This window comes from Colletotrichum navitas (assembly GCF_030913465.1).
Source record: "Colletotrichum navitas strain CBS 125086 chromosome Unknown LY79scaffold_129, whole genome shotgun sequence".
NCBI lineage: Eukaryota > Fungi > Ascomycota > Sordariomycetes > Glomerellales > Glomerellaceae > Colletotrichum > Colletotrichum navitas.
In genome coordinates, this window is record NW_026850675.1 from 55,421 (window position 1) to 80,850 (window position 25,430).

The 25,430-nt window shown below is 55.5% G+C and overlaps 11 protein-coding genes and 1 non-coding gene across 12 annotated transcripts; 5 read left to right on the plus strand and 7 right to left on the minus strand.

The window, feature by feature from the left end:
• Window positions 1-180: 180 nt before the first annotated feature.
• Window positions 181-934, minus strand: LY79DRAFT_571654 (uncharacterized protein; the record flags this gene model as incomplete). Its single annotated transcript, XM_060559272.1, has 1 exon — window positions 181-934. A coding segment is annotated over exon 1 (316 nt), but the record flags the coding sequence as incomplete, so codon positions are not given.
• A 788-nt stretch (window positions 935-1,722) lies between these two features.
• LY79DRAFT_528439 (uncharacterized protein) lies at window positions 1,723-1,890 on the minus strand (the record flags this gene model as incomplete). Its single annotated transcript, XM_060556023.1, has 1 exon — window positions 1,723-1,890. One exon carries the CDS (start codon window positions 1,888-1,890, stop codon window positions 1,723-1,725), a length of 168 nt encoding a protein of 55 aa, XP_060407806.1.
• Window positions 1,891-5,358: 3,468 nt separating this feature from the next.
• LY79DRAFT_72518 (GIY-YIG catalytic domain-containing protein) lies at window positions 5,359-6,983 on the minus strand. Its single transcript, XM_060565089.1, has 2 exons — window positions 6,401-6,983; window positions 5,359-6,194 (listed from the first exon to the last, which is right to left on the minus strand). Exons 1-2 carry the CDS (start codon window positions 6,634-6,636, stop codon window positions 5,510-5,512), a joined length of 921 nt encoding a protein of 306 aa, XP_060407807.1. The 5' UTR covers window positions 6,637-6,983; the 3' UTR covers window positions 5,359-5,509.
• Window positions 6,984-8,477: 1,494 nt separating this feature from the next.
• LY79DRAFT_72529 (uncharacterized protein) lies at window positions 8,478-9,119 on the plus strand. The gene has a single exon (XM_060565090.1). It carries the CDS (start codon window positions 8,575-8,577, stop codon window positions 9,034-9,036), a length of 462 nt encoding a protein of 153 aa, XP_060407808.1. The 5' UTR covers window positions 8,478-8,574; the 3' UTR covers window positions 9,037-9,119.
• A 1,136-nt stretch (window positions 9,120-10,255) lies between these two features.
• LY79DRAFT_72532 (uncharacterized protein) lies at window positions 10,256-11,463 on the plus strand. Its single transcript, XM_060565091.1, has one exon. It carries the CDS (start codon window positions 10,560-10,562, stop codon window positions 11,229-11,231), a length of 672 nt encoding a protein of 223 aa, XP_060407809.1. The 5' UTR covers window positions 10,256-10,559; the 3' UTR covers window positions 11,232-11,463.
• On the plus strand, window positions 11,327-12,332 carry LY79DRAFT_584642 (serine/threonine protein kinase; the record flags this gene model as incomplete). The annotated part of the gene is made up of 2 exons (XM_060560418.1): window positions 11,327-11,451; window positions 11,510-12,332. The coding sequence occupies 2 exons, from the start codon at window positions 11,327-11,329 to the stop codon at window positions 12,330-12,332; spliced, it is 948 nt and encodes a 315-aa protein (XP_060407810.1).
• A 798-nt stretch (window positions 12,333-13,130) lies between these two features.
• On the minus strand, window positions 13,131-15,125 carry LY79DRAFT_571664 (splicing factor 3a). Its single transcript, XM_060559273.1, has one exon. The coding sequence runs from the start codon at window positions 14,955-14,957 to the stop codon at window positions 13,419-13,421; it is 1,539 nt and encodes a 512-aa protein (XP_060407811.1). The 5' UTR covers window positions 14,958-15,125; the 3' UTR covers window positions 13,131-13,418.
• A 358-nt stretch (window positions 15,126-15,483) lies between these two features.
• Window positions 15,484-16,811, plus strand: LY79DRAFT_674572 (DEAD/DEAH box helicase; the record flags this gene model as incomplete). The annotated part of the gene is made up of 3 exons (XM_060564322.1): window positions 15,484-15,589; window positions 15,660-16,700; window positions 16,753-16,811. The coding sequence occupies 3 exons, from the start codon at window positions 15,484-15,486 to the stop codon at window positions 16,809-16,811; spliced, it is 1,206 nt and encodes a 401-aa protein (XP_060407812.1).
• Window positions 16,812-17,444: 633 nt separating this feature from the next.
• Window positions 17,445-19,085, minus strand: LY79DRAFT_528462 (uncharacterized protein; the record flags this gene model as incomplete). Its single annotated transcript, XM_060556027.1, has 3 exons — window positions 17,445-18,093; window positions 18,177-18,621; window positions 18,734-19,085. 3 exons carry the CDS (start codon window positions 19,083-19,085, stop codon window positions 17,445-17,447), a joined length of 1,446 nt encoding a protein of 481 aa, XP_060407813.1.
• Window positions 19,086-21,035: 1,950 nt separating this feature from the next.
• Window positions 21,036-22,896, minus strand: LY79DRAFT_643672 (TfdA family taurine catabolism dioxygenase TauD). The gene is made up of 3 exons (XM_060562408.1): window positions 22,526-22,896; window positions 22,140-22,475; window positions 21,036-22,087 (listed from the first exon to the last, which is right to left on the minus strand). Exons 1-3 carry the CDS (start codon window positions 22,812-22,814, stop codon window positions 21,525-21,527), a joined length of 1,188 nt encoding a protein of 395 aa, XP_060407814.1. The 5' UTR covers window positions 22,815-22,896; the 3' UTR covers window positions 21,036-21,524.
• A 1,496-nt stretch (window positions 22,897-24,392) lies between these two features.
• On the plus strand, window positions 24,393-25,018 carry LY79DRAFT_674575 (uncharacterized protein; the record flags this gene model as incomplete). Its single annotated transcript, XM_060564323.1, has 2 exons — window positions 24,393-24,832; window positions 24,901-25,018. 2 exons carry the CDS (start codon window positions 24,393-24,395, stop codon window positions 25,016-25,018), a joined length of 558 nt encoding a protein of 185 aa, XP_060407815.1.
• A 258-nt stretch (window positions 25,019-25,276) lies between these two features.
• LY79DRAFT_t270 lies at window positions 25,277-25,364 on the minus strand. The gene has a single exon. It is a non-coding gene; the product is annotated as a tRNA-Tyr (tRNA).
• Between the last annotated feature and the right edge of the window lie 66 nt (window positions 25,365-25,430).

The following is a 25,430-nucleotide window of genomic DNA, read 5'->3' on the forward strand; positions in this document are numbered from 1 at the left end:
TGACGTCCTCGGAGTTTAGTGATTACTTGAGTACCTGCTTACCTCAGGTATCTTACCTAGGTAGGTAACTACCTATCTCTAGCGTACCTAGTTGGGTAGGTATCTACCGGTATTTGTTTCTCCCTCTGCACTAGACGACGCCTCTTTTATTTCGGCCTTTCACCCCAACGCTCTCTGACTGCTGTGACTGCCATACTACATTTTGACTGCTGTTCGTATGTAACTGAAAACTCAATCACGCGACCGAAGCTATACCTACTCGCGAGCTTTACTATGTATTTATTCTACAACAAGAAACGATACGAACCGGGAAAAACTAATCTGAGGGGGCGACAGCGGTGAGCTACTACATGCTACGTACACTAGAACTAGCCCTTGCGCCATTTCCCACACGCTCCCTTTGACGAGAATCAACCCTGCCGTCATTGCGATTGCTGGTTTCAAGGTACATCCCACTCCCACTTCCACGAAGTACCTAGGTACAAACGCTCCAAATGTAACCTCGCATGTCGGTCGACATGCGACATCAGACACGCATACTCCGTACACACAGCACACACACCACCATCGGCCGGCGATGTCGCGGCGGGGGGGGGCCATGAATCGCTATGGTGCACGGTCGCCACCTCTGCAGCACACATTGTTGGAATCATCGCTTAGCCTTTGCCTGCCAGTAGTATACACGTACACTATCGACGTGGAATGAATGGCTTTGACGGGACAAGATGTATACCTGTAATTCATCGTCGAGAAAGAAGAGGAAAATTCTTGGCTTCAATACCCATCCCGAACTGCTCGTCCGACATGTATCCGGCGACTGGTCGAACGGGCAGTGCGCTGAGATGCTGGATGCGACACGTTCAGGCAAGGCAGTCATCCCTGCGCCGTCAGATCAAGGTCGTCTTATCTGCCGTAGGTACAAGCAATATTTGAACAAGACGCAGTCGCCGATACAGCGGATAACGCACCCGATTTTAAAAGGAAATGGCGGCCATTCGCATGGTATCGCAGGCCACGTGACTGGAAAAAGCCTAGGCTGCCTGCTGCGCCCGCTCTCTTCGCCCTGTTCGCCATTTTCGCTCTTTCCGCCCATGCGTAAGGAAACCAACATCTGATATCGGTCACTGACTCGACAGGGGGTGGCCAATTTCCATCGCTTACCGAACCAATCATGGCAGCATGACGTTGGAGAAACCCGCCTAGCGTCCCAGATCGGTCCATGGACGAGGATGTGCCCTGTTTGCGGGGGGCGTCGACTCTTTTTTTCCTTTTTTTTCCCCTTCTCTAGCTTTTTCCCCCTTTGCCTTTCTAATTCCCAGCCAGCCAGCCGGCTAGCTCAGTTTCCACCGCACACTCCGGCCTCGGCTTAGTCATCAGTTGACGGACTCAGATCCTGCAACCGACGATACGACCCTTTGGCTGGTTGCCCTTGACGTAGGACATGGCACCCATGTCAGACTGGACAAGTTTTCAACGTCTGCTTGACGAGGAGCTGACTGCAAAAAGGGGTTCTGGTTGCAAGGGCGATTAGAGACGAAGACTGTCCACCTTTCGCTGGGCTGAGAGACACCATTTGGACGCTCCTCAACAAAATTGCCATGTTATGGTACAATATTCATGGTTGTTTCTTACCGTATGACACGGTTTATCCGCCTTGGTATCTATCATATCCTTTTCTGTGAGTGATCTAGCTGAAAAAGTCCGACGTAAGTGTAGCCTGTGTCAATCAGACGGCTGATGTTGCTTGGAACGGTCCATCGCAACGTACTCTGGCGAATCTGATGCGAATCTCTGACGATGACCTCTCCATGCTGGCGGCTTGGCAGCATTATTGTTCGAGTGCCTCACATGGCTTGAGGCTTCGGGTACACTCTTTAGTTTCTTCTGCATGATCATAGTCATGGGGCCTGCCGTTTCTTTCCATCCGGGGCCACGGCCGGCATTGTGTATTTTATTAAATATTAAGCCCATGACTAACATCTCATTTTAATTTGACTCGTGTCGTTCCAAATGCTTACTGCCCCAATCCAGCTTTATATACACACAAACAGCACCCATCGTAGTTACGAGAACGGAGCTAATTTTTACTCGTGCACGTGGCTCTCACTCGCATTCCATCAATCAGTTGCCTCATCGGTACGATGCGCACAACGGAAGGCCTGAGCCCACTGCCAGGTGATATCTCCCATCAAAATATCACCAGATGGATACTATAATTTTCTTCAAACAGTATGATACCTACTCGCCATGAGAAGGGTAGCGGTGAAGATGACCTTGGCCCATACTACGAGGTGCCAGCAGGAGTATGCGGCCACAGTCATCCCCTGTTATCATGGGTCCGGAGAGCGTCCGAAATGGTCGTTGGTAAGGTTGCGGCTTAAGACAATATGCTAGCCCTCGAACATTTCCGCAGCCGCGCTTCCGTAACGTGACTGGCGGAGATCCCAGCCCAAAAGATATATTAGAAGCTTTCCCTGTCCGTGGTCGCCATAGGTTGCGTGTTTGGAGTGCAGAAACGCGAGGGGGAGGGGCCATTTGATATCTACAACCTCGCGAACTCGCCCACTTTTCCTCGTCCGGACAAAATAGGGGGAGAACCAGTTTTCGTGCGGCCTCGCATTAGAAGCAGGTGATCCAGACCTATTCGCATCTGACAACACTCTCAAAACATAAAAACTGAGCGTCATCTGATCTAAGTCATCAATACAGCCCCCTTTAAGCGGTCCATCCCAGTTACGCTGCATAGAAAAAGATATAGTTTGTGTAACCTGATACAACGCCGCTTCAAGCCTCTACTAGATCTCTATATCTTCATCGAGTTAAAATACTCAATATCGTAGTGAAACTGTTGGTTCAGACTTCGCTTCAAATGAAGCCCAGGAACAACAACAAGAGGGTGATTGGCGGGCTTATGCATTGGCAGAAGCGTCAGCTACAACATAGAAGAGTTACTACCGGACTGTATTTCAACGTACTGGCAACAGTGGTTCTGTTCGGTCGTGACAGCTTCGCAGCTCGAGTCACCCAATGGTGTGACTGACGTATCAGCCATGTCTGTGAAACCACTACCAAGGTCGTACAAAACCTTACACTAGGTTCGCCTACGACTATCTATGAAACTTGCGGGACACGACTATATGTGACAAAAGCTAGCTACTAGAATCTAGGTCTTTATTCTCTCTCTGAAGACCAATATAACTCATAAATTTACAACACCATGTGTATGCCATCTTTCCCAATATGACCTCCACACTCCGCCTCCGACAAGTGGGATCTGAAAGCCCTCACCTGGACTACCCTCACGGACTGGAATATCTGCTGAATCTATCGATCTCAGGGCCGTTTGTGAGGGGACGCCTTTCTCCTTGCCGCCGACCGATACAAGGCAGACACGGCGTGGCCATCTCCGGGATGGTCCTTCAGTCAAAAGCCAAACTGAACCAGCAGCAAGGGCATGAATGGACTGAGTATTGTTGGCGCCCGATAATGTTCGCTTAATCGTCATCCTGGTATACAGGGACCGCGTCCTGTCTCCCGTCTCTCTTCCTGACGTATAACAATCCGATGTCCCTGTGCAACGGGGTCAGGCGGAACGACCGCGTATGATTAATTTGGGACTTTCCAAGAAACCATCAACATTAGGAGTGTATGTCACAGCCCTTTGCAGTCAATCAGACGCCAGCTCTGTATACAGAATCGCCGGTGGTCGAGACAAGGGTATATAGATCATATGATATAGCAGTAAGCCTTATATTCCTGAGACTTTGCATCTCGTTTGCCCAACTGTCAGAACAGTACTCTGTCATCTTCCGATAATGTTGTTCCTTTCGCTGGTCCTGGGCCAGAAGGGAAAGAAAGAAACCTCACCCGGACCTTCGTCCGCTGGAGGCTCCATCTGGCGCATCATGTTCACCTGACGAACAGCAGACACCGAGGGCTTGTAAACAAATACGGCAGGCTCATCACATGGATGCCTTTCAGTTCGTATGATCGATATCCAGTAGCCTGTCACCCAGGGCAGAAACAAACAAAACGCAGATGGTCGTTGGTGTTCGCATGATACCCTAACGGAGACTTCCGGCCTGAATCTCAACGGCGACGGTCACCACTGATCCACGCACGCGGCTAACCCCTCATGGGCCGGACAATCCTACGTCCCTTCCAGTCCCCCAGTCCGGTATCGATGCACAGTCAACGTCAGATACCCACCCCCCTTCACGAGAACCCAAGCTGACCAAGGGACGTCGAGGAATAGAGAAGTTAGCCAACGCCCGTTACTCCCAGATTTCCAGAGGAACTCACGCCGGCCTGACAGTGAGGATCCTCCCTTGCCCCGCGGAGTCGGCATAGGACTTATCAGAGCCCACAGCCTCACTTTCCGATCCGCACCGTGATATGTCCAGAATCCCATAAAATACCGTATTCCCTCCCGTTCCGTCGTGGGCTTTCAGTCGCTTTCCTCGCATGGCGGGGGTGGGGGCCACAATGTGAAAGAAGATAATAACGCTTTCGTCTCTGACCGCAGCCTAAACTCGGCCTCCGCCGGTGGGATTTGATAAGGGGAAACAAAGAAGCTAGGACGAATGCAGCCGTAAAACGCTCATGCGACGTTGCCTTCTACGTTAGAGTTGTTGAGGTCGACCAACCTCGAGTGTCATCCATCCAGTTCGGGATGCTTCACATGTCCATACGCTGCAGACGAGCTGCTCAGCAGTAGATCACGGCTGGATGAGGACACATCTTTAAGATTGAAGATACGAGTACTTTCGCGATATTATTCGGAGACAGCGAGAATCTCCTTAAGGGCATTAAATTTATTCTTGGATTCGAGGTACGTAGCTGAAATACCAGTCCTAGTGCCCATGTCGGCAGTCTGGAGTATGCCATGCGGCTACGCCTGAGCTGATCAACACCTTTGTCGTCCACGTTTGCAGCCGGATCCTCAAGCCCTAAGCTAGTGTCTTGGATGGTGGCGTCAGGGTATATCGGTGTTGCAGATCCCCAGGCCGTTGATCATTCGGTGTCTGACTTTAACCCAAGCCGGAGGGGCCCAGCAACGACACTTAGCTCAGCGATGAATATTGACTTTGCATCCGGACGGAAAGACGTTTCAAACCGTCTGGTTTGGGGCGCGCAACTAACCAATCTCTCCTGCCATTTCGACAGTACATTCCAGCAATATCCTGCAAGATTGACGACCACTGGTGACAACGAAATTTTCAGCGGAAGCCTGTGTGTTGATCAAACAATACTATCCTTTGCAACAATAATAGAGTAGCAATTGGGCTGTCAAGTGAGATCGGCGTTTGGCCGAAGCAGCGTCCCTCTTTGCTGACGGAAAACCCGAAAAGTGGTTCCTGGTCATCCGAATCATGACAATCCAGTCTGACTCGGGGCGTTTTGAGCAAACTGGATTCACGGGCCAACCGAGATGTTGCATCGCAGGTTAATCTGCAATGCAGATCCATCATTGACACATCTGGATCCATCTGGATCCATCTGGATCTTATCAAGACTTGGTTCGCCGCTTCTTTTTCTTGAGAAGGGCATCGATCTCTTTCGCGCCCCGTTCCCGCAGCGTCAGTTCTTTCATCATAGCGGCCCACCGGACATGGCCCCCACACTGGGGGCAACGACCCTGAATGGGGACGACCGCTTGCTGTTCGCCTTCATTGCGGAGTATATGACGACTCCAACATGACAGATGGCCGACGCCTTCGCAGCCTTCGTTCGGACATACAGCCAGCAATCCCTGGCCGTGAGGGAGCGCCTCGGCGCATACGACACAGTTGCCCTCTCTCTCAAAGGTCGTGATGGACTGTCCCTTTTCAACATATTCCTTGATGGGTGTGTAGTCTAGAGGTAAGGCATGGATGCCCCACTCGGCGTTGTCTGAAGATGCCGCAGGGTCAGGGCCGAAGTCAGTGACCACATCCAGAGTGTTTCGCAGAGGCTCGGCCGTGTCGACAGACGACAGCAGCCATGCCTTGTGGACATCTTTTGCGAAGAAGTGCAATGTCAGCGGCCAGCGACGAAAACTAGGTACGCTCAGTAGTAGCCGTAGATTGGACAGGATCGAAGAAAGACTCGCTCGAGGCCGGCGAGGATGGCCGTTTCGCTTGACTCCAGCCGAGACAGTGATTCGCGACGCTGAAGGGATGTGCAGAGACAGATGCGGGTTGGTCAGTGCCCACCTGTTTACCTTTTGATCAGCACGAGCACACTAACATGTTGAAGGGCAGTTGCATCGGGCGGCCAGGAGGGGAAGAAAAAAGCCTGTACAAGCTAGCGAGAGGGGTGTGGCCGGGGGGCTTCATCCGAAGCAGAGCGTGAGGTGATAAGGAGACGGGCGATTTTTTTTTTTTAGAATTGCATTTTGGGGGTAAGATGGAGATCATACTCAAACTTCAATGCGGCAACCATGCCCGGGAAGCCGGAGACCAGACCCACCATCTCCCAGGGCCGGAGGCTTAGGCGGGAGGTGCGAGCAGCGCCGCCGCGAGCCTCGCCATTGTGCTGCTTCAGACGGCGTGGGGGGTTGGGCGTGGAGCCGATGTAGAGAGAGGCGTGGCGCACCGTAGAACGGAGGACGTAGACGGTGTAGAGGGCAGGTATGGGCTTGGACTGGACAGGCATGACTCGGCAGGGAAGGGCGGACAGAGTCAGGACATTATGTTGTGCGACGTATTTTGGAGAAGTTGTGCAGGACGCAGGCTCGGCGGGCGGGCGGGCGGGAGAGTCTAGACTCTGCGTGCTTGTGAAAGCATACGCGGACTCGGTTTTGGGAATGTGTCGGCAAGGTCGGGTTCTGGTCTGGGGGCCAAGCTAAGTAAAGTTGAGTTTGCGTGGGAGAGTTAGGAGGGGGAGCCCGGGGAACCGGGAAACCGGGGAAGATTGCGACAACGAGGGTACGCGGGGCGGTCGAGGTGTGAGCGTATGTGGTCTGGTGTGCGTGTGTTCTGCTGCTGATGATTCTTGTTGCGTTGATTGTATTGTTAATGCGCGACGCGAGGCGAGACGAACGGGTCTAGACGATGATACCGGACGAGGGCGATGAGAGAGCGGTGTGCAACAGGTCGCAGGTTCGGGCTTGGTTCGGGACTGTAGCAATAGTAACTGCACCAGGAGCAAAGCACTAGCTAGCAGAGCGATGTCGGCCGAGGGCTCGCTCGGACAGTCGGGTACCTCTCCACGTCTTGGAGCCCCCAGGTCTCAGACTCTTAGATGCAGATGCGGGAGATGCAGCGAGAAATGAGACCAAAGTTGGGGGAGCTGTAGGTAGTTCGTTTACTGCGTTGCATCCGGCCAGGGACCGGCAAATTGGATCTGGTCAGGTGAGGGTGCAAAGCTGGGGTAGAGGAATGCAGCAAATGTCACGGTGAGACAGATTGACGTGGTTGACTGTGAGATGCAGTCGTGGCGTTTCCAGGGGGCGACGGGGAGGGAGGAAGAAGGAAAGGGAGTGCGGGCGACTGAGGCAACAGAAGATGAGGTAGTCGTGATTATTGGATCGTAAGACTTTGTCTTTGTATCCCTTGTCATAACCACCTAAAATGCCAAAGTCAGCTAGGTATGCGTCCCGTATCGTTTGATGGCGTGGAGTGCATTGAAAATAGAAACCTTCGGTCGGGAGTTGCAAAGGACGCTAGTGCCGTTCAGGGCCCGGGAGGGAAGGGCAGTGGCTGCTCATTTAGCCTTCTGTTACGGAGTACTTAGCTGGCAGGTACGAATACCTAGTGTGGTGCGGTGTTCAGGTTGAGAAACGAGGAACAGGCAGGAACAGGGGCCGTCTCGTCATGCTTTCCGGTTGGCGCTGTTGGGCTGCTGCCGGGAGCAGGAGCAGTGCACCTGTACCGTACTTTTTCGCATCTTCCTCTCCTCCCCCACGGGCATCAAGTACGTACAATGTACTTCGCAACTGCCCTCCCTGTTCGAGTCGGGCACCTTCCCCTCCATCCAAGCCATCGTCGTCCGGCTTCGTCCCTCGTCTTCCCCGGCCATTGATCACAACACCCCGCCCCCCAATTGCCCCAAGTTTTGTTTTGTTTGTTTGATTCAACATTCCATCATCCATGTCGTGACATTTCGTCCCATTGCGTCCGGAAAACCTACCCTCGTAGCTGGTGGGAGTGAAGCTTTCACTTGCTGGATCACGACACACCTACAGCGCTTCCGTTCTTCACACCAACACTCCGACGAAGCCGGACTCACGGCGACTGAACCCCTTGCCCTCCATCATATATCCCTTTGCCAGAAAAGCAGAATACGCCGGCATTCTGCCCAATTGTTCCATATGGCATCACTTGGGGAGAGACAAGAGTTTCACGCCGCCTCAACTCAGATTGACAAGGTGCTCGATCGAATCGACCATGCAGATTAGACAAATCGATGACACGGAGCCTTCCCTGTTACCGACGAGCAACCCAGATCGTCTGTCATCACGACGAATTACGCACATCACGCAAACCATGTAAACCATGCAAATGACCGGCTGTCTCAAATGGCCATCCGCCGAAGCCTGCCAATTATCATCCATAATGGCGTCCCCGCGATACCCAGTATTGTGTCAGTGTAATGCCGCAGCCTGCAGGACAGCACAGAATTCGAGCGACTGATTCACCCACCCTGGATCCAACTTACCCCGGAAGCCCGAGCCAGAAACCCAAAACATGGTTTGACCGGGCGATACCGATCGAGCCTTCGAGAGACCACGGTCGATTGGAGCTTGTCCAAGAAGAAGACGAGACGCTCAAGCCGCCGCCGCATCGAGCCATCCCCAGCGCACATCAGTCCCGTCGATTCGCCTCCTGTCCTACATGTACGATGATACATCTTGGAGCACGCTTGGTGGGCACCAGCCGTCGCTGTTGCTGTGTCCCACAGACTACGATTAGTTGGCCTCGTCGATGGGCACAGAAGCCCGTGAATGGAAGTTGGTCTCCTTCCTGTCGCGGATCCGATGATGCGTGCCTCGTTCACTTTCCATTTCGCAGCAATTTGACGCTGTCGGCTCGGCTCCTCCCCCACGCCACCTGACTTGACTCACCGTAAGGATACAGTGAGTTCTTGACCGAGTCTCCGAGACACAATGGTCCAGCTGCGGGACAGGCCACTGTACACTATCACCCGGCGCTGTACCTACCGGTAGGTATACCTATGTAAGGAATGCGGACGACACAAGTGCAAGACAGCAACGACGTAGATGCAGATGCGGCTGCAGCCAAGCGCTCAAGCTTCCAAGCTATCAGAGCCGGACCAAGCAGCTTGTCAGCTTGGCCCCTCTACTACTACAGTCGAAAGGAACCAGCGGTTTCCTCAACTGACTGGCGCAGCGCTTGCGCCTCGCGGCTTGAGGGGCTTGTCTACCACGGTGTGTCGGAGGCGTCGTGGGTGGCCAGCCGCTGGAAGATGCCGTGCGGCTCGTGGTATACATGTACGATCAATGGTTTGCTACTCACACATCATCTCTCGTTTCTCAACATTCGCCCACACACCTCAGATCAGTCACCTAGGTAGTTAGCCTGCAGCCGGCACGCGCGCTGCACTGCACTATGGCAGTTGGGAGCCGAAACCGATTGATTCGAGAATAAGAGACAGGGGGGCACCATCCCTCCGCCGGGCATTCGACATGCGATTGCGTGTCTAGATGGCGACGTCGGAATTGTCGGTGCACCGAACACGTCTGGCCGTGGCGGAATACGACTGTATGTGAGCACTTGAACAAGCTACGGATGCAGTCACAAGTATCCGGTCCATCGGTGACAGCGGCATGCCGTGGCAGCCAATCAGTTCACCTCAAGGAGGTACCTACTGGCCACTGAGGGTGTCCTCGTGAACAGCGGTCTTGGCCAACAGTGCTCGAGACCCCAGGGGTATGAGCGCGTACCTGGGCTGGAGGAGGGGGACCCCTAACCTGCTTGCGATGGGAGCCTCCACCGGCTACGCATCCTTGTCGATCCCAAGGGTTTCCAATGCCAATCATGGAGCAGAATGGAACAGGCTGGAGCTTCTGTTCCTATTCGTAGTGATGGGCAGACTGCCTACCTTCCCCTCCCGAGTCTGGTCAATAGTTCGTCTCTGCGCTTCGGTCTTGGTTGGGCACACTGTCCTCTGCCGTTTCGAAGCGGCCTCAGATGGGCGATCCAGACCGCACTCTACCGTCCACGGCCGCTGCGGTGTGCTGCTGGGCGTTCAGGTGCAGCAGACGACGGCAATGGACCGATAGGCCACCCTCCATTACACAAATACACAGCCCGATTGGTTGTCATTGCACCAGGCGGAAGAAGAAAAAAAAATAGTTCCCCCCCTCTTGTCCGCCCGAAGCAGAAGGTTCTGTGCTGCCTTTCCCCTTCCTCCTTTCGTCTCAGTTCACTGAAACTAAATTGGAGCAAACTTCGTTGCCTCACCGTCGCCGCGGCGCGCTCGACCCCTAACTAACCATTACGTGGCACCCGGCGCCAGCGAGTGGTGGCAGCTGTTAAGTCCTATGTTCAACCGATGCGAAGTCGGCATCCACCAAACTCTATCTCTGTCCGTCTGTGTCCCAGCCGTGTCCCAGCATGATGGGGAGACGTACCACCTCGATCCCAGCGAAGATGCGGTACGTATCGTCGCTTCCCCCCCCCTTTTGCCACTCTCTGCCAGGTCCGGCTCGCGCATCCCGCTGCAATCAGGAAAAAGTCTGGATCTTCCTTCCGTTTTATTTTGGTCCTGCACTTCTAGTCAAGGTGATCCGAGTGCCACACCAAGCAAAGTGCCAAACCGAACGCCAAATGCTGCTAAGTTTGCCTCCCCTCCACCCTGTACCTCACTCCCTTTCCACACCCCCCACTCACCCCCATGTCCACACCCACGTCCACACACCCACGTCCACGCCACGCAACCACCCTGCCCTTGGTTGGTTGGCTTGTCTTTGTAAGGTACTTCCAGAAAGTATCCGACTCTTCGTTAAAGAAGCGTTCCTCCTCCGACTCAACTCACCTCAATTTTGTCTCTGCCCCTCTGACCATCAGCTCAACACCACTGATATCACACTATTCGACGACTCGATCGATACGTTCATCCACTCCTACAGTCTCCTGTCCACCCGGTTTGTCTACACACGATCCTATCCGAATGACGGGAACCTCGTGCTAGGCGTTTCTCTCCACGACATCGATCGGGGCCTACATCACCTAATGACAGTGATCGACCTGTTTCTTCTCAGACAGCCCCTGCAAGCTGTCACTTGAAGAAGTAAACTTCGACGAAACCAACCGCCGAAGACAATCGTACCGCAGCCGATACCAAACACAACTTCCGTTCATACGCTACCCACACAGTCGAAATGATTCCCAGAGGTCTCACCTCCGCCTTCGGGACCCCGTCCCTCGAGATCGGCCAGATCCTTCTCGGAAACGCCAGCCGCTACACAATTCAAAAGAAAATCCGTGAAGGTGTTTGGATCGCTACGTAAGTCCATTCTGTTCCAGCACCGTCGATAAGGCCAACTGATTAACACCTGACGTAGGAACCCTATGGGCAATAAGTCCATTGTCAAGGGCGTTCAAGGCATCTCCGGTGCTCAGAACGAGCACAATGTCCTTCGCAAGTTTCAAGGCAACCCCTTCCTCCGCCCTGTTATCGACGAGATCCAGCAGGACGCCCCAATGATTGTCCTCCGCCATATGGACGACCATCTTTTGAACGCGACCATCCAGAAGCCCCTGACCAACCGTGAAATCCGCTTTGTCGCTCGCGCCGTCCTCCGTGGCTTGTCCACTCTCCACAATGACGGCTACATCCACACCGACATCAAGCCCGACAACATCCTCGTCAACTATGCTTCAGCCTCCGAGGCCGACCCTGACCTGCGGTTCTCCGATGTTCAGATTGGCGACTTGGGTGCTTCGTACTCGACAGACTCCGACGTTGCCACCAAGGGTTTCTTGATCGGTGCTCCCATCTGGACAAGCCCCGAGGTGCTCATGGAGGTTCCCTGGGGAACTGCCAGCGATATCTGGGCTTTTGGCTCCATGATGATTGCTCTCCTCCATGGCGGCGACTACAACCCTTTCCGCCCCACCAACGCTCGATACCACGATCGCAGCTATGTCTTTGAGGTTCTCCGTCAGCAGTCGCGTCGTTTTGGTGCTATCCCCGAGACCTACCTGGAGCGTGCTCGCCCTGGCAAGGCCATGGCCGCCAAGGCGCTGACCGTGGGACGCAAGGTCGAGCCCCTCGATTTCCGCACCGCTTCCCACTTCATCAACCGCATCATGCGTATGGACGCTGCTGAGCGCCCGTCGGCTGACCAGCTTCTCGAAGAGATGTCCGGCCTGTTTGAGGATTAACCTGCGCACCATTTCAAAGGTTCATTCTTTGGCTTGGGCACGAATCGAGGCAATCAAAGATGGATCCGTTACGATTTTTTGTTTCAGGGTTATCACTCCGGCACCCACATTATGCCAATAAGGGGACGAATTACAGAACTTAATGAGGAGGAACACAACGTCAGCTAATGATCTTTTTCTCTTTGTCTACTTGAGACGTCAACACTGCGCCACTTAGCGGGGATAAATGAAGAGGTGTATTAGCAATCAATGAGAGTTGGGTACATCCAACCATGGAAAGGACTGAAGGATCATCGGAAGACAAAAAAAAGTCGAATTATTATTCTGCTTTTGGAAAAGCGATTGTTTCTGGGACAGCGAAAATCAAAGGGCGACCTCGGCGGGGTCTGTACAAAGAGATAGACTACATAGACATCGGGACGGGTGAGACTTCGTATAGAACATGGCCACCCAACCGACCATACATCACAACCTTAGGAAAAGAACGATGCAGGACATTTTACCATATGTACATGGCTTTCAAACGCGTTTTTATGTGACGTAGTGCGGCTGAATACTGTGTTTCCACGAAATGACGACATACGGCATTCCTCAATTTACGTCCCGCCTCCGTCAACGTCTCCGAGACAAGCCGAGTCTCTCTCTCTTAGCGTGGTGCTGTCGTAATCGGTCTTGCTCGAAGCAATTGGGCAAGTCCATGCTTTCACGTCATGTCATGTCACGCCCCGTCCTCGACATCCAGCGCCTGCGATGTGTCTGTGGAGGGTTTCCCATCAGTGTTGTAGCCAAGGCGACATACGCGTGGAAATCTAGGTGTCTTTTTCTCTCTCTTTTTTCTTGTCTGAAAGGATACATATTTTGACCACATCTTTTTGGTGTTGTTGTACTGGCCCAGGCTTCTCATTTTACTGCCGGGAAGGGGGACCAGGAAAACATGGTCTACATTTATTTACAGTCGTCCCCCCCTCCCCTCCCTTCCTTTTCGTCTCTCGTCTTGGATTACATGGTTTTATACACCAGCGAGCCCCCTTTCCCCTTGCCATCCATTCCCCGTGTCCTCGAAATATGCCTTGGCCCCTTCCGGACTTACAACAGGCCCTGCTTCTGCAGGTCGTAGTACACCTTCTCCGGCATGACGTTGCCCTCGGCGTCCTCCATCTGGACCACGCTGCCCTCGTCGACCTTTGACTTCTTGGCCTCCCGCTGGATCTTGTCCCACAGGTTGACCGCCTCCTCGATGCTCGTGATGTCGCGGAACAGGGTCGTGTTGGTGATGCCCAGGCACCGCAGGCCGTGCACGTGCCTGGCCTCGTTGAAGTGCTTGTCAAAGGCCCGCCGGCCCATGTAGACAAAGTTACCGCAGATCTCGCAGGGGAACTCAACGCCCAGACCGTGCAGCCGGTACAGCCAGAAGGGGATGGGCTTGCCGTCCCACGCAAGCGGCAGCTTAAGCGGGTTGTAGATCTTCTCCTCGCCGTCCTCGCCGTCGTCGTCGTCGTCGTCGTCCACCCCGCCATGCGTGCCGCCGCCGCCTGGCGCCGAGTACGACAGGTTCATGATATTCTCGAGCTCCTGCTGCCGCTCGCGCTCCGTCATGCCCTGCCGCCGCTCGACGTTGACGCGCGTGTCGCCGCGCTCCGTGCTCATGGCCGCCGCGAGCCGCTTGACCCGGTACTCGCGCTCGGCCACCGCCCGCTCCTTGAGGCGCGTAGCCGACACCCGGTGGCCGTTGGTGGTGCCGTTCGTCCCGTCCCCGGCCGCCTCGTCAAGACGCGCTTTGCGGGCCTCGGCGGCCTTGATGTGCTTGCGGCCCGTCAGGTGGGACCGGTAGACGTTCTCGTTCTTGAACTCCTTCTCGCAGTCGTCGCACCAGATGGCGTCGGCGGTGCCGGGCTCCCGCGTCGTGCTGTTGGCGCCGTCCTCCTTCTGCCACCCCGGCACCTCGTCCTTGTCCCACGCCGCCTCAAAGTCGTTGTCGAAGCCGAGGAACACCTTGTCGAGGTTCTCGAGAGGTCGCGTGCGCCGCATGAAGGACTCGAGGTACTCTGCCAGCTCGCCAACATACTTGAAGTACTGGTCCGTCAGCTTGTCGGCGCGCTTCAGGCCACCGTGGCCCGGGCTGAAGTTGTCAAAGACCTCGAGGTACTGGAGGTACGACAGGCGCTTGACGTTGGGCAAGTTGAGGTACGACTCGTGGCAGGTGTGCAGGTCGAAGAAGCGGCCGAAGCCCTCCTCGCCGGTGAAGAGGCGGTCCACGATGTAGGGCATGATCTCGCCGTCGTCGGGCTTCTTGACGCGGTAACGCACCTCCGAGTTCTCGGCCTGCTCGTTAGGGTACTTTGCATGGTGCTCGCGCACATCCTTGAGCTGGCTGTAGAACTGCTCAAAGGGGTCGCCGGTGCCGATGCTCTGGATCTCGCGCGACCGATAGCCGTCTGCGTCGTGGTAGATGTCGAGGAGCTTGACAGACTGTGCCTGAATCTGGTCGAGCAGCTGGGCGATCTCGTGGTCGCGGTTGAGGCGGTCGCGGATGTGTTTCGGTTCCTCGCTGATGCGGTCGGCGATGCCCTGCTCGAGGCGCTCGAGGTCCTCGTGAAGGTAGCGCTGCTCTTCGATTACGCCCATTGTCTCTCGCGCGCGCGGTGGGTATCAACCGGGCGTGTGTGATTGTCTTTTGGGGAAAGGGAGTGTTGACGATGGTGTTCGTCGCAAGGCTCCTGGGAAATTTCGAGGTCGGCAGCCTTCTGGGCGAGCGCGACTGCTGAGTGGTCCACTGAATAAGGTCGCTTTAGCTCCGGTTTCTGGGTGATGGACGAGCTGTGGTAGGTACCTAGGTAGGCTATCTACCTAGGTTGGTACCCAAGGTGCTAAGGTAAGCGCTGTGGAAATCGCCCTGTGGCAAACCCGAGATTGATTCCCACAGTCCGGCGATCTGGATATTCCGTGCCGAGGGGCAATTGCGGCTTTCGCTGGGCAAGGGCCATTGTCCTATTATGGAAAAGCTGTCGCGCGCGTTGAAGCTACAGCACGCCCCTCTGAAATTTCGCCCGTTTGTCTGCATCAACTGCCTGCAACACCACTGAACACTATCACGAACCCCATTCCAACCGCCACTACCACACACCGTCCCGATCAATACACAGCCTTAATCATGGCGGAAGGCAGCGGAATCGACCGTAAGGCCGAGGAGAGGATGGAGTTTTCCACCTCCAAGGAGGTTACGGTCCACCCAACCTTCGAGTCCATGTCGCTCAAGGGTAAGGCTGCTAGACGCCGCCCCTCTGCCCATTGCCGTTAGAGGATTGCCTACTGACTTGCGCGTCGCAGAGAACCTCCTGCGTGGGATCTACGCCTACGGCTATGAATCCCCCTCGGCCGTCCAGTCCCGCGCTATCGTCCAGGTCTGCAAGGGCCGTGACACCATCGCCCAGGCCCAGTCCGGAACGGGTAAGACGGCGACCTTCTCCATCAGCATGCTCCAGGTTATCGACACGGCGGTGCGCGAGACCCAGGCCCTCGTCCTCTCTCCGACCCGCGAGCTTGCGACCCAGATTCAGTCCGTCGTCATGGCCCTCGGCGACTACATGAACGTCCAGTGCCACGCCTGCATCGGCGGCACCAACGTCGGCGAGGACATCCGCAAGCTCGACTACGGCCAGCACATCGTGTCCGGCACCCCTGGACGCGTCGCTGACATGATCCGCCGCCGTCACCTGCGCACTCGCCACATCAAGATGCTCGTTCTCGACGAGGCCGACGAGCTCCTCAACCGTGGTTTCCGCGAGCAGATTTACGACGTCTACCGGTACCTGCCGCCCGCGACCCAGGTCGTCGTCGTCAGCGCCACCCTGCCGTACGATGTTCTCGATATGACGACCAAGTTTATGACCGACCCCGTGCGAATCCTCGTCAAGCGTGACGAGCTGACGCTCGAGGGACTCAAGCAGTACTTCATTGCTGTCGAGAAGGAGGACTGGAAGTTCGATACCCTGTGCGACCTCTACGACACCTTGACCATCACACAGGCCGTTATTTTCTGCAACACCCGGAGGAAGGTCGACTGGTTGACGGACAAGATGCGTGAGGCCAACTTCACCGTCAGCAGCATGCACGGCGACATGCCACAGAAGGAGCGCGACAGCATTATGCAGGACTTCCGCCAGGGCAACAGCCGTGTGCTCATCTCGACCGATGTTTGGGCGCGTGGTATCGATGTGCAGCAGGTCAGTTTGGTCATCAACTACGACTTGCCAAGCAACCGTGAGAACTACATCCACCGCATCGGACGAAGCGGTCGCTTTGGACGCAAGGGTGTCGCTATCAACTTCGTTACTAGCGAGGATGTGCGCATTCTGCGCGACATTGAGTGTGAGTACTGCCCGAGCTCTTTGGCAGACGAGGAGGCTAACTCGGACCGCAGTGTACTACTCTACCCAGATCGACGAGATGCCCATGAACGTCGCCGACCTCATCTCTTAAAGACCGGTGGTGGCTGAGATGACCCCAAAAGTCTTGGAATCCAGCATCATCGGATGACGAGGGCTACAGTACAACGGCAGACGAAGAGGTCGTCGAGCCATGAGAAGCGGAGGAAGGGGGCTCTGTTTGAGAGCAGGTGAGCACAACACGGCCCTTTCTGGTGATGGATTCCATGTCGCTTACCCCTGTCGAGAGACAGATACCGAGATTGTCACAGAAAAGGGGAAAAAAACAAAGAGGAAGAAGAACCTACACGGATGACCGACAGGCGTCAAAATGGGCAACTGGGACGGTTGGCTATTTTTGTTTAGGGGAAAACGTCGTTATTCGTACTACCATGACCGGGCGCGCTCTGCGCTGAACGGGTATACAACCACATGATACCCTCCCAAGCGCCGTTTGCCTTTCCAAACGCCATACAAGTGTGTATTCCTGGTGATACAGAGCCCAATTGGCTCGCCGCTGTGTCGGGTTGTCAACGATGCCCGTCTCCCCGCTCGCTTTGCGTGCGCGCTGCCTGCCTGTGTTATTTCACATGTTCGCTATTCAAAAAAGAAAAAGAACAAAAACCACAACACCTCCCCGTAAACGCCCCTCTCGTTGTTGTACATGCGTATCTCATTATATCTGGTCCTAAGGCATCGGAGGACCGAACCGCTCTGTGTCGCGCCGCAGCGTCGAGCTGCGGGTCCTCGCCCCCTGCGGCATCTGCAGCCTAGACTTGCGGACCAGCTTGGACGGCCACCGCAGCGGGGCGCCGGCGTCGACTTCGGCGAGGCGGAACTGGCTGTCCCCTCGGCCGCTCTTGAGGTCGGCCGAGGGCCTCATGGACGTCAGGACATCGGCGAACTCGTCATCGTGCTTGGGCGTCGTCGGCGACAGCGCGAGAATGCTCGCAAAGGTGTCGCGGCGCACGGGCGGACGGCTCGACTTGGTGCCGATGGTGAGGGGCCGCTTATAGCGCGCCTCGGGGTTGGCGGTGGAAAAGTTCTTCTCCCAGTCGCCGCGGTTGGCGGCGGCGGCGGGGTGCGATGATGCCTTGGAGGAGAATGAGGAGGAAAAGGAGCCTTTGCGGCGGGCGGGGAAGGCGTCGAAGCTTGGGAAGAGGCGGGTGAAGAGGGGTTTGAGGGTGGTGAGGCAGGCCGTGATGATGGCGGCGTGAACCTCGATGCAGGTGACATTGGCGATACGGACGGCGGACCAGGTAACGTCCAGGACCTGCTCCATGGTCTCGTCTGTGTGAAAGAGACGGACGAGGCGGAGGATGGAGATTGCGCAGACGCTGGAGGCGGGCGGAGGTCAGTGGTGGTGTCTGGAACGCAGAAGAATAGCCAACGCTGAGACTGGGCTATGGGCGGGACTTACAGGAAGGCGAGGGAGAAGACAAAGTACAACCCCAGCTTCTGACGGCGCGGGAGGCGCATGGACGCGATGACAGGCAACGGCAGGAGAAAGATGAAGAAGTCGGTGACGAGGTGGAGGCAGGCGTTGCCCCAGAAGACGGAGAAGGGGTGGCAGTAGACCGGGGGAGCCTGGGGGTCGTAGTTCCAGGCGGCGCTGAGGGGGATGCAGGTCGTGAGAATGCTGACGATGATCCAGGTGTGGGAGACGGCGACGACCCCGAGCAGGATCTTGGCGAGCAGGCAAACGAGGTCGTAGGCGAAGATGCGGATGTACAGGAGGAGGATAGAGACCTTGGTTAGGGTGAGGCTGATGGAGTAGGAGAGGTTCGTGAAGGTGCCGGCCTCGATGTAGGACGGATAGGAGGGCCAGGAGTAGTACAGGTGCTGGCCGAGGCCAAACTTGAGTTCTACGGGGGTGGTGGTTGTTAGTTATCTCGATTCCTTGCGCGTGGTGCAGTGCAAACGAGGGAAATCGGAACCTAGAGGGGGGTGTAGGGAGCCAGAGGGGGCAGGACGTACGTATAATCATGCCTGCGCTCGTGGCGATGGCGAACACCAGGGACGCGAGGATGGTCCAGTCCTCCCACTCGATGGTGCGGAGGATGCGGACACGGGTGTAGAAGCGCATGCACACGAAGGCAGTCGCGATAACGGCGCAGAGGATGGCGATGAACAAGACGGAGGCGCCCCTCCACTCGTTCGGGTCCTCTGGGCGGGCGAGGAGCCAGGGAGGGGTGCCCAATGTGGTCGCCTTGGCGGATGCGGCGGCTGCAGCGGCGGCGGGATCGGGGTCGACGGCGCGGAGGGCGAAGAACGGGGCGGTGCCCGTGCCGGTGCTGACGCTGAGGCCCGGAGGTGGCATGTTGGGCATTTGGGGCGTGTTTTGGTGTCGGGCAATGTCTGGTGTCATAAGGCCATTGTTTGAATAAATAGTCATATCTCTTTCTGTTTTTTTCTTATTTTCTTCTTTTCTTTTTCTTCGTTTATTGACAGAGGTTGTGAGGCCGTGTTGTTCGGACGGGCTGGTAATTGATGAATCGAAATATGTATGTGAATGAATGTATTCGATCGGTACGCCACCAGTGGCTCGCACTCGAGATGTTCGTCGACCAGGACGAGGGGCTATCGCATCACACTGTATTTCTGACGAACGCCGATGGAATCGACGCCCAGTCAAGGACGCGAATTCGGATGAGAAAAAGAGGAAACAAGGAAAGAAGAAGACTCTAGAGGAGTAGAAGCTCGATGGCGGGTCTCACTCGACCTTACATACTACGTAGTAGTATACCAACAGGGGCTTCTGCAACCGTAGCGACGATTCGGCCCCTGCTCATCAAGAGGGCAGAGGGGTAAAGGGCAGCGATGTGGACGCGCACGATGGGTCAGGGGTAATGACCAGGGGATGGATGGAGATGATCTGTGACAGGTGCAGTAACACCCTGGTCTTTTCTTTCCCCTCTGTGGCCTCTCACCTGCTGATCTCTGCTGGGCCTCTTGCAGATTGCATGCAGCTCCGGGTTTTTGGCCGAGGATCCCGCGCGACGGGCGGCGTGCTTGGACCAGATGGTGGTTGTACGGGCTGCCGGGTAAAAGGACAAGAGAGTGATGCGTGTTTGCATGTTTCTGTGTTTGTATGAGTGCATATGGCTGACTCCCGCCGAGCTCAGGCCCGGGCCTGTTTGAGGGCCGGGGGGGTTCGAGGAAGAGTAGGATCCGGAAAGAGTTCGGCTTCGGGTTACATGTTTGTGGTTTGCGTTGCCATCCCATCCCAGGGGGGGTGGTGAAGCGGTTCCGTTTGGGGGTGCGATCTTGTCCGATGAATCGCGGCACTTAAGGGGCGGATGTGTTCCTCAAAAGGGAATCTGGAGCGTCGTTGATGAGCACCGCCGCCAGATGTGCTCAGATTACCCGGGTTCGCGGTCCTCGGTCCCCGTCAATGATACTCATGTAATGAAAATGAGATTTTCATGCGAAGAATAGCTCCATAAAGACATGCGGGGCAATTTGTCCAAAGACCGGCTTGGGCAAAAGGACATTCATACTCTTGCTAACTCGATGCCAGCTCTGTTCCCCTCACCCCTTTCTATATTGCGGGGCTTGGCGTTCGGGGGAGATGCAGATACGACGGCAGCCGTCCATCACGCTCCTCCGCTCGTGAGATCGCCCATTCAGCCGGGTTGGGGCTAAGGCAAGATCGACAGAGTCGAGCAGGCATGAGACGTTCAAACCGGCTAAAGGGGGCAAGATGTCACCCTGGTGGGAGAACAGCGCGACGTCAACGCGCACGGTGATCAGCCAGCCGCGTACGATATATAGTAGACAGGTAATTAGAGAAGGAAGGAAGGCGACATTGATCGATGAGGGCGTTTCCACTTTGGCTTGATGATTCCTCCCAAAGCCCATGGCGTTGGATTAGAGGGAGGGCAGACCAGACTTGGGACCGACAGACGTAGATACTCCTGCAGAGACGCATGATTCGAGGCGGGTGTTCGTGTTGAAGCTGCTTCTGCTTCGTAAGGTATGAGATGCGGCTTAGACATACCCTCCCAGCGAGGTACAGCGCGCCGCTGCAGGCCTTGCAGGGGTATACGACGCCAAGACCACCCCTCCTGAGTGACTGTTCTGTGACGGCCCTGACGGGAGATCTGAGGGTGGGTTGCCCCTGAAACACTGAGGCCAAGCGGCCCCGGGTGGGCTGCATGTTGGGGGCCGGAGACGGTGACTTTCCTCCCGTGTTCCTTCGGAGGTTTTGCAGCTCGGAAACGGAGCGATGGGCCGCGGGGACCGGCGGCCTCGGCTGCCGCTGTGCCGTGTCGGAATACGTGCTTTTTCGTGGGATGGCGACCGTCTTCTTCTTCTTCGCCTTCATCATCTTTCTCATCTTAGATCTCAGCAACTGATATGAGATGCACACCGCATGCACATGCCCTAGCTCACTGTTTAACCCAGCAGTTGCAACGGCCACAGGGTTGTCTATGAACTCTGCTGGGAGCCGGGAGAGAGAGCGAGCACTAGTTGGCTTGCGACCTCACCCTCATCCTTCGCCTGAACTCTATCCACGATAATATTCTGTTTAGGTACGGGCGAAATGATGTGTTCAAGATATGTATCCAAAAAAACGATGAGAGCAAGCCAGAAACTGTGTATTTGTCGACGCACAGGACGCACCAACCCATTCGTAGACAATAATATACCACCGAGAGCCCGAGGCCAACTCCCGACCTGGTCGACCCCGCACATAGCTCCCTGAATCTACCCCCAGCAAAGCCCATAGCATCTGGACTATACTTGTTACGCTTCTTTCTCCCCTTCAGCTCAAGTCTGACTTCAAGCTGGCGATGGCATCGGCCCGCAGGGCCTCCCGTCTACTCAGGCTCTGGGGGTCAAAGTATGGTCTCTCCCCGATGCCCACCGCGCGTGAACCTTTCCTCTCCCCCAGGTCCTCGTTCAGGTAGTCCGGCGTTGCTGCGTGGTACACTGAGCGGTTGTCCCAGATGGCGATGTCGTTCACGTTCTGCCAGCGATTCCGCACCTGCAGGTCGTGGTTCTCGACGATCAACTGTATGAACCAGTCGAGGAAGTGCCTCGACTCGTCCTCCGACAGCCCGTTGATTCTGGACACGTGCTGGCCCACGGCGAAGACGCTCTTCCACCCCGTCACCGGGTTGGTGCGGACGACGGGGTGGACGGCCTCGAGGAGCTCGCCGACGTTCTCGGGCGCGCCGCGGGCCTCCTTGAAGAGCGAGAACCCGTTCTTCTTCGCCGTCGCGTTGAAGCCCGGCTGCGCGTACGTCGCCGTCAGGGTTTCGAGGAACCCCTGCAGCGGCTTCGATATCCGGTCGTATAACTCGTATCCCGAGGCCCAGAGGGTGTCTGATGGACATGTCAGCGGGGTGGAACAACGCAGTAGCAGGGAAAGACCGACCTCCCCCAGTCTTTGGAAGTTTCGTGAGGCGCAGCAGAGAGTAGTCGCTCGGCACCGGCTCGAAGGTTATGTCCGAGTGCCATTGCCCCTTTTGCGTCTGTTTCTTGTCATAGTTTAGGAAGTGGTTCAGGCCCAGCCTCTTTGACTGTGCCGACGAAATGACGCTGATCTCGTCGTCTTGGGTCTCGCCTCTGCCGGAGTTGTTGACGGGGTGGATGTGGAGCTTCGAGGTCGACGGCTTCCCCGAAAGCTCGCCTAGTCGCTGGACGAGCTCCTTCTGCAGGTCGTTATCGATGTTGTCCTGCTTGCGGAAGAAGACGACGCCGCGTTGTGAGACTGGGTCCTTGTCAATCATGCATTTATATCCTGGCGGAAGCCGCACGTACTTGTGATTGCCAGGTCGCGGATCAGTTCGTCAGAGTTTGGGGCCCTCATGAGCTCCTTTAGGTCCACTGTCGGATACTCGCGGCCGATAATAGGCGTCACGTCAAAGTGATCGAACTGGTCCAGAGCGCCGGACGGCTTGAGCGGCTCTTCGTGGCCTGTACGGACCTCCGGCAGCGCCTCATCTTGAGATGCCAGGTTGGACGCAGATTGGGATTCCTTCGCGGGCAAGACCTTCGCCTCGATGCCCTTGACCTTGGCCACTGCGGCCTCTGTAGCTGATGGAGGCATTTCCGGAGAAGTGTGACGTTCAATGCTGCTTCACGTAGAGATGATTATGACGGTACAACGACCTCGCAGAGGACCTCAGCCGTATCTTATATAGCCCTATGCCTCAACTGCACCCCGCTTCGAGCAACGAGCGGCGGTCATTGGGGGGTAAGCTTTGCGCTATGGCACGCAATTCTTGACCATTATTGTACAATGGGAAAATGAAACCGGCACACATTGGGCCAAGCATTGCTCGTCGATACTCGGCTGACCACGTGGACGCCGAACCGGAGCCGTTTGCGCGGATTCTCTACCCCTATCCCGAAAGAAAGTTTGTCTTGGGTCAAATAACCATGCGAGCTTGCCGTTGAGATCTGACTGGGAAGGGAATACCAGGCTATCTAGTGCATAATAGATGAGATGCCCCGTTGTCGCATTGGTGGTGGTGCAATTCTGGTATCGGCCGTGGGCGGGGAGGGGGGAATGACCCCGCGTCAGTGACCAATCCCGACGAGAAGATATCGCATTGCATCGTTGGGGACAGTCTTCAGATGAACTCAATTACGGTATAAGATATGCTTATGGGTTGCTATAAGCAGTAACCATCGTCCGCACAGGTATGGGGCCAATGGTTTGTTGAGAACCCGTATTAAGATTGAAAACCAGCTACTTGACCATAGGAGAGCGTTAAAAAATTCAGCGTTTGTAAGACGAGGTGTTCATTATTTCATAACTATAATCTACTACGGGTAGAATACAACTACAGATAGTCTGTATAGGTTGGCTATGTCTTTAGTGTAGGTTAACTCTATTTGCTACACAAGGGTATTCCTAGCGTTATGACAGAGAGTTAGATGCGGACTACATATGCAGCATAATGACATCAAGATAGAAGTGATTTTACGTATTAGAATAAACAGGTTACACGGATTGCATATGGTCACCTTGCGCTGAGCAAGTCTTGCTGTGCCCCCCAACCCGAGCCTCTCAACGATGCCCAAGTTAGTTGATGTCTCGCTTATGTGCAGGATGAAGGAGAGAATGTGCAAGTAACTTGATGATAGGTCACGCGTATCTGATGCCGCTCGACGGGAGTAGTCGGCGTATGCAAAAAGTTGGACGGGACTCTAGGTATCGGTCGCCGGCTGCCGGTCACAGATATCCCCAGCTAGTGGAGCAGATTCAGTCTATTTGACCAAAGGGGCTTGCAGTGACTTGGTTTTTTCACACGGTTACGTCCGAGTAAGGCCAGGCCTGGAGAGGTGGGCTCTGGAGCGCAATCTGGAGATCAACCGACATGATTACGGGTTTGCGATGACGGAGATGGGGAAATCAGTCGGTAGTGTTTTTTTTTCCCCTGTCATCGGGCGAAGTAGCGTCGATCCACGACCGCCCGCCCACCGACGTCATCGAACTGTCGCTGATATCATTGGATCGTTTGCATGGATGACCTGTGCGATTTGGACCTTCATGTCGAGAATATCCCATTCATTTTACTCGGCAAACAGTCTAACAGTAAGCCGAGATTTTAGCTAGAATCATTCAATCTCGCAAATCTCCCGACCCTCACCAGAGACAGTAAGCCGTCAGCCACCAAGCATGTCTTCGTCGATGCCATCCCAACCCCCAAAGGAAGCAGCCTACACCACGGCCTCAAACCCGGCATCCCGCAACCCCGCCGAGGATGATGCCGCAGCCTCTCACGCCCAACAAGGCGAGACTGCCGCACGCGACGCGGCCCAGGGCCGCACGCCCTTCCCGCGGTCTCAGGCCAGGTCCGCCGACGACGCGGTGCCGAGCGCGCTAGGTCTAGGCGTGCGCTCCTCAGGCCCCGTGGACGCCACGGAGCGCGAGAACACGGCGTACGTCTCCGAGCAGGAGTCTCGCAAGGGGCCGGAGAACCCCAACGTCGAGGCGGAGCAGATGGAGACGCTGGCCGAGGGCAAGGTCGCGGACGCCGTGGAGAGAAAGAACGGGACGCAGAAGGCGCCAGGACAGGAGGAGGTTCGAATCGACGACTTTAGCAGCGGGCTCGAGAGGTGAGTGCACCCCGGCACCGAGACAGAGGCGACTAGCTGTGAGGAAGTCGGTGCTAATAGCGAAACAGGAAGAAGCAAGAGCAGCAGGCCGCAAGAGATGCGATCCAGCAGGAACGTAGCGCCGGAATCGACGTGGACGGGGGCATGGGGCAGAGATTAGGGAGGGAGGACAACCGGGATGTCTGAGGAGGAAACCGATTGTGTTAGTATCTTGTCTTTCAGCGATGCGACTGTTGGACTGCGTTTGTGTAGCAGAAAACTGAGTAAAATTTCATTAACACCCAGTTAACCTCGTCTTGCTAATGCTGCTGATTCTTCAGTTGACATGGCGTGACTAGCTTGGTTGCTCAAAAGAAAAAATGTACAAGCAAGGAATTGCAACCTGAACAAACCAAGTCTGTATCTATACATAGATGTCGAGAATAAGGGAAAAAATAGAGGCTCTCTCCCCTTCCAGAATCGAACTAGAGACCTTTCGATGACAATGTAACCATTACAGTCGAACGTGATGAACCAACTACACCAAGGGGAGAAACCAAGGCTAAGCCTTGCTTGGTGTTGCATTGGAATCCACGCGGTTTGCCCAAGAACCTATCGG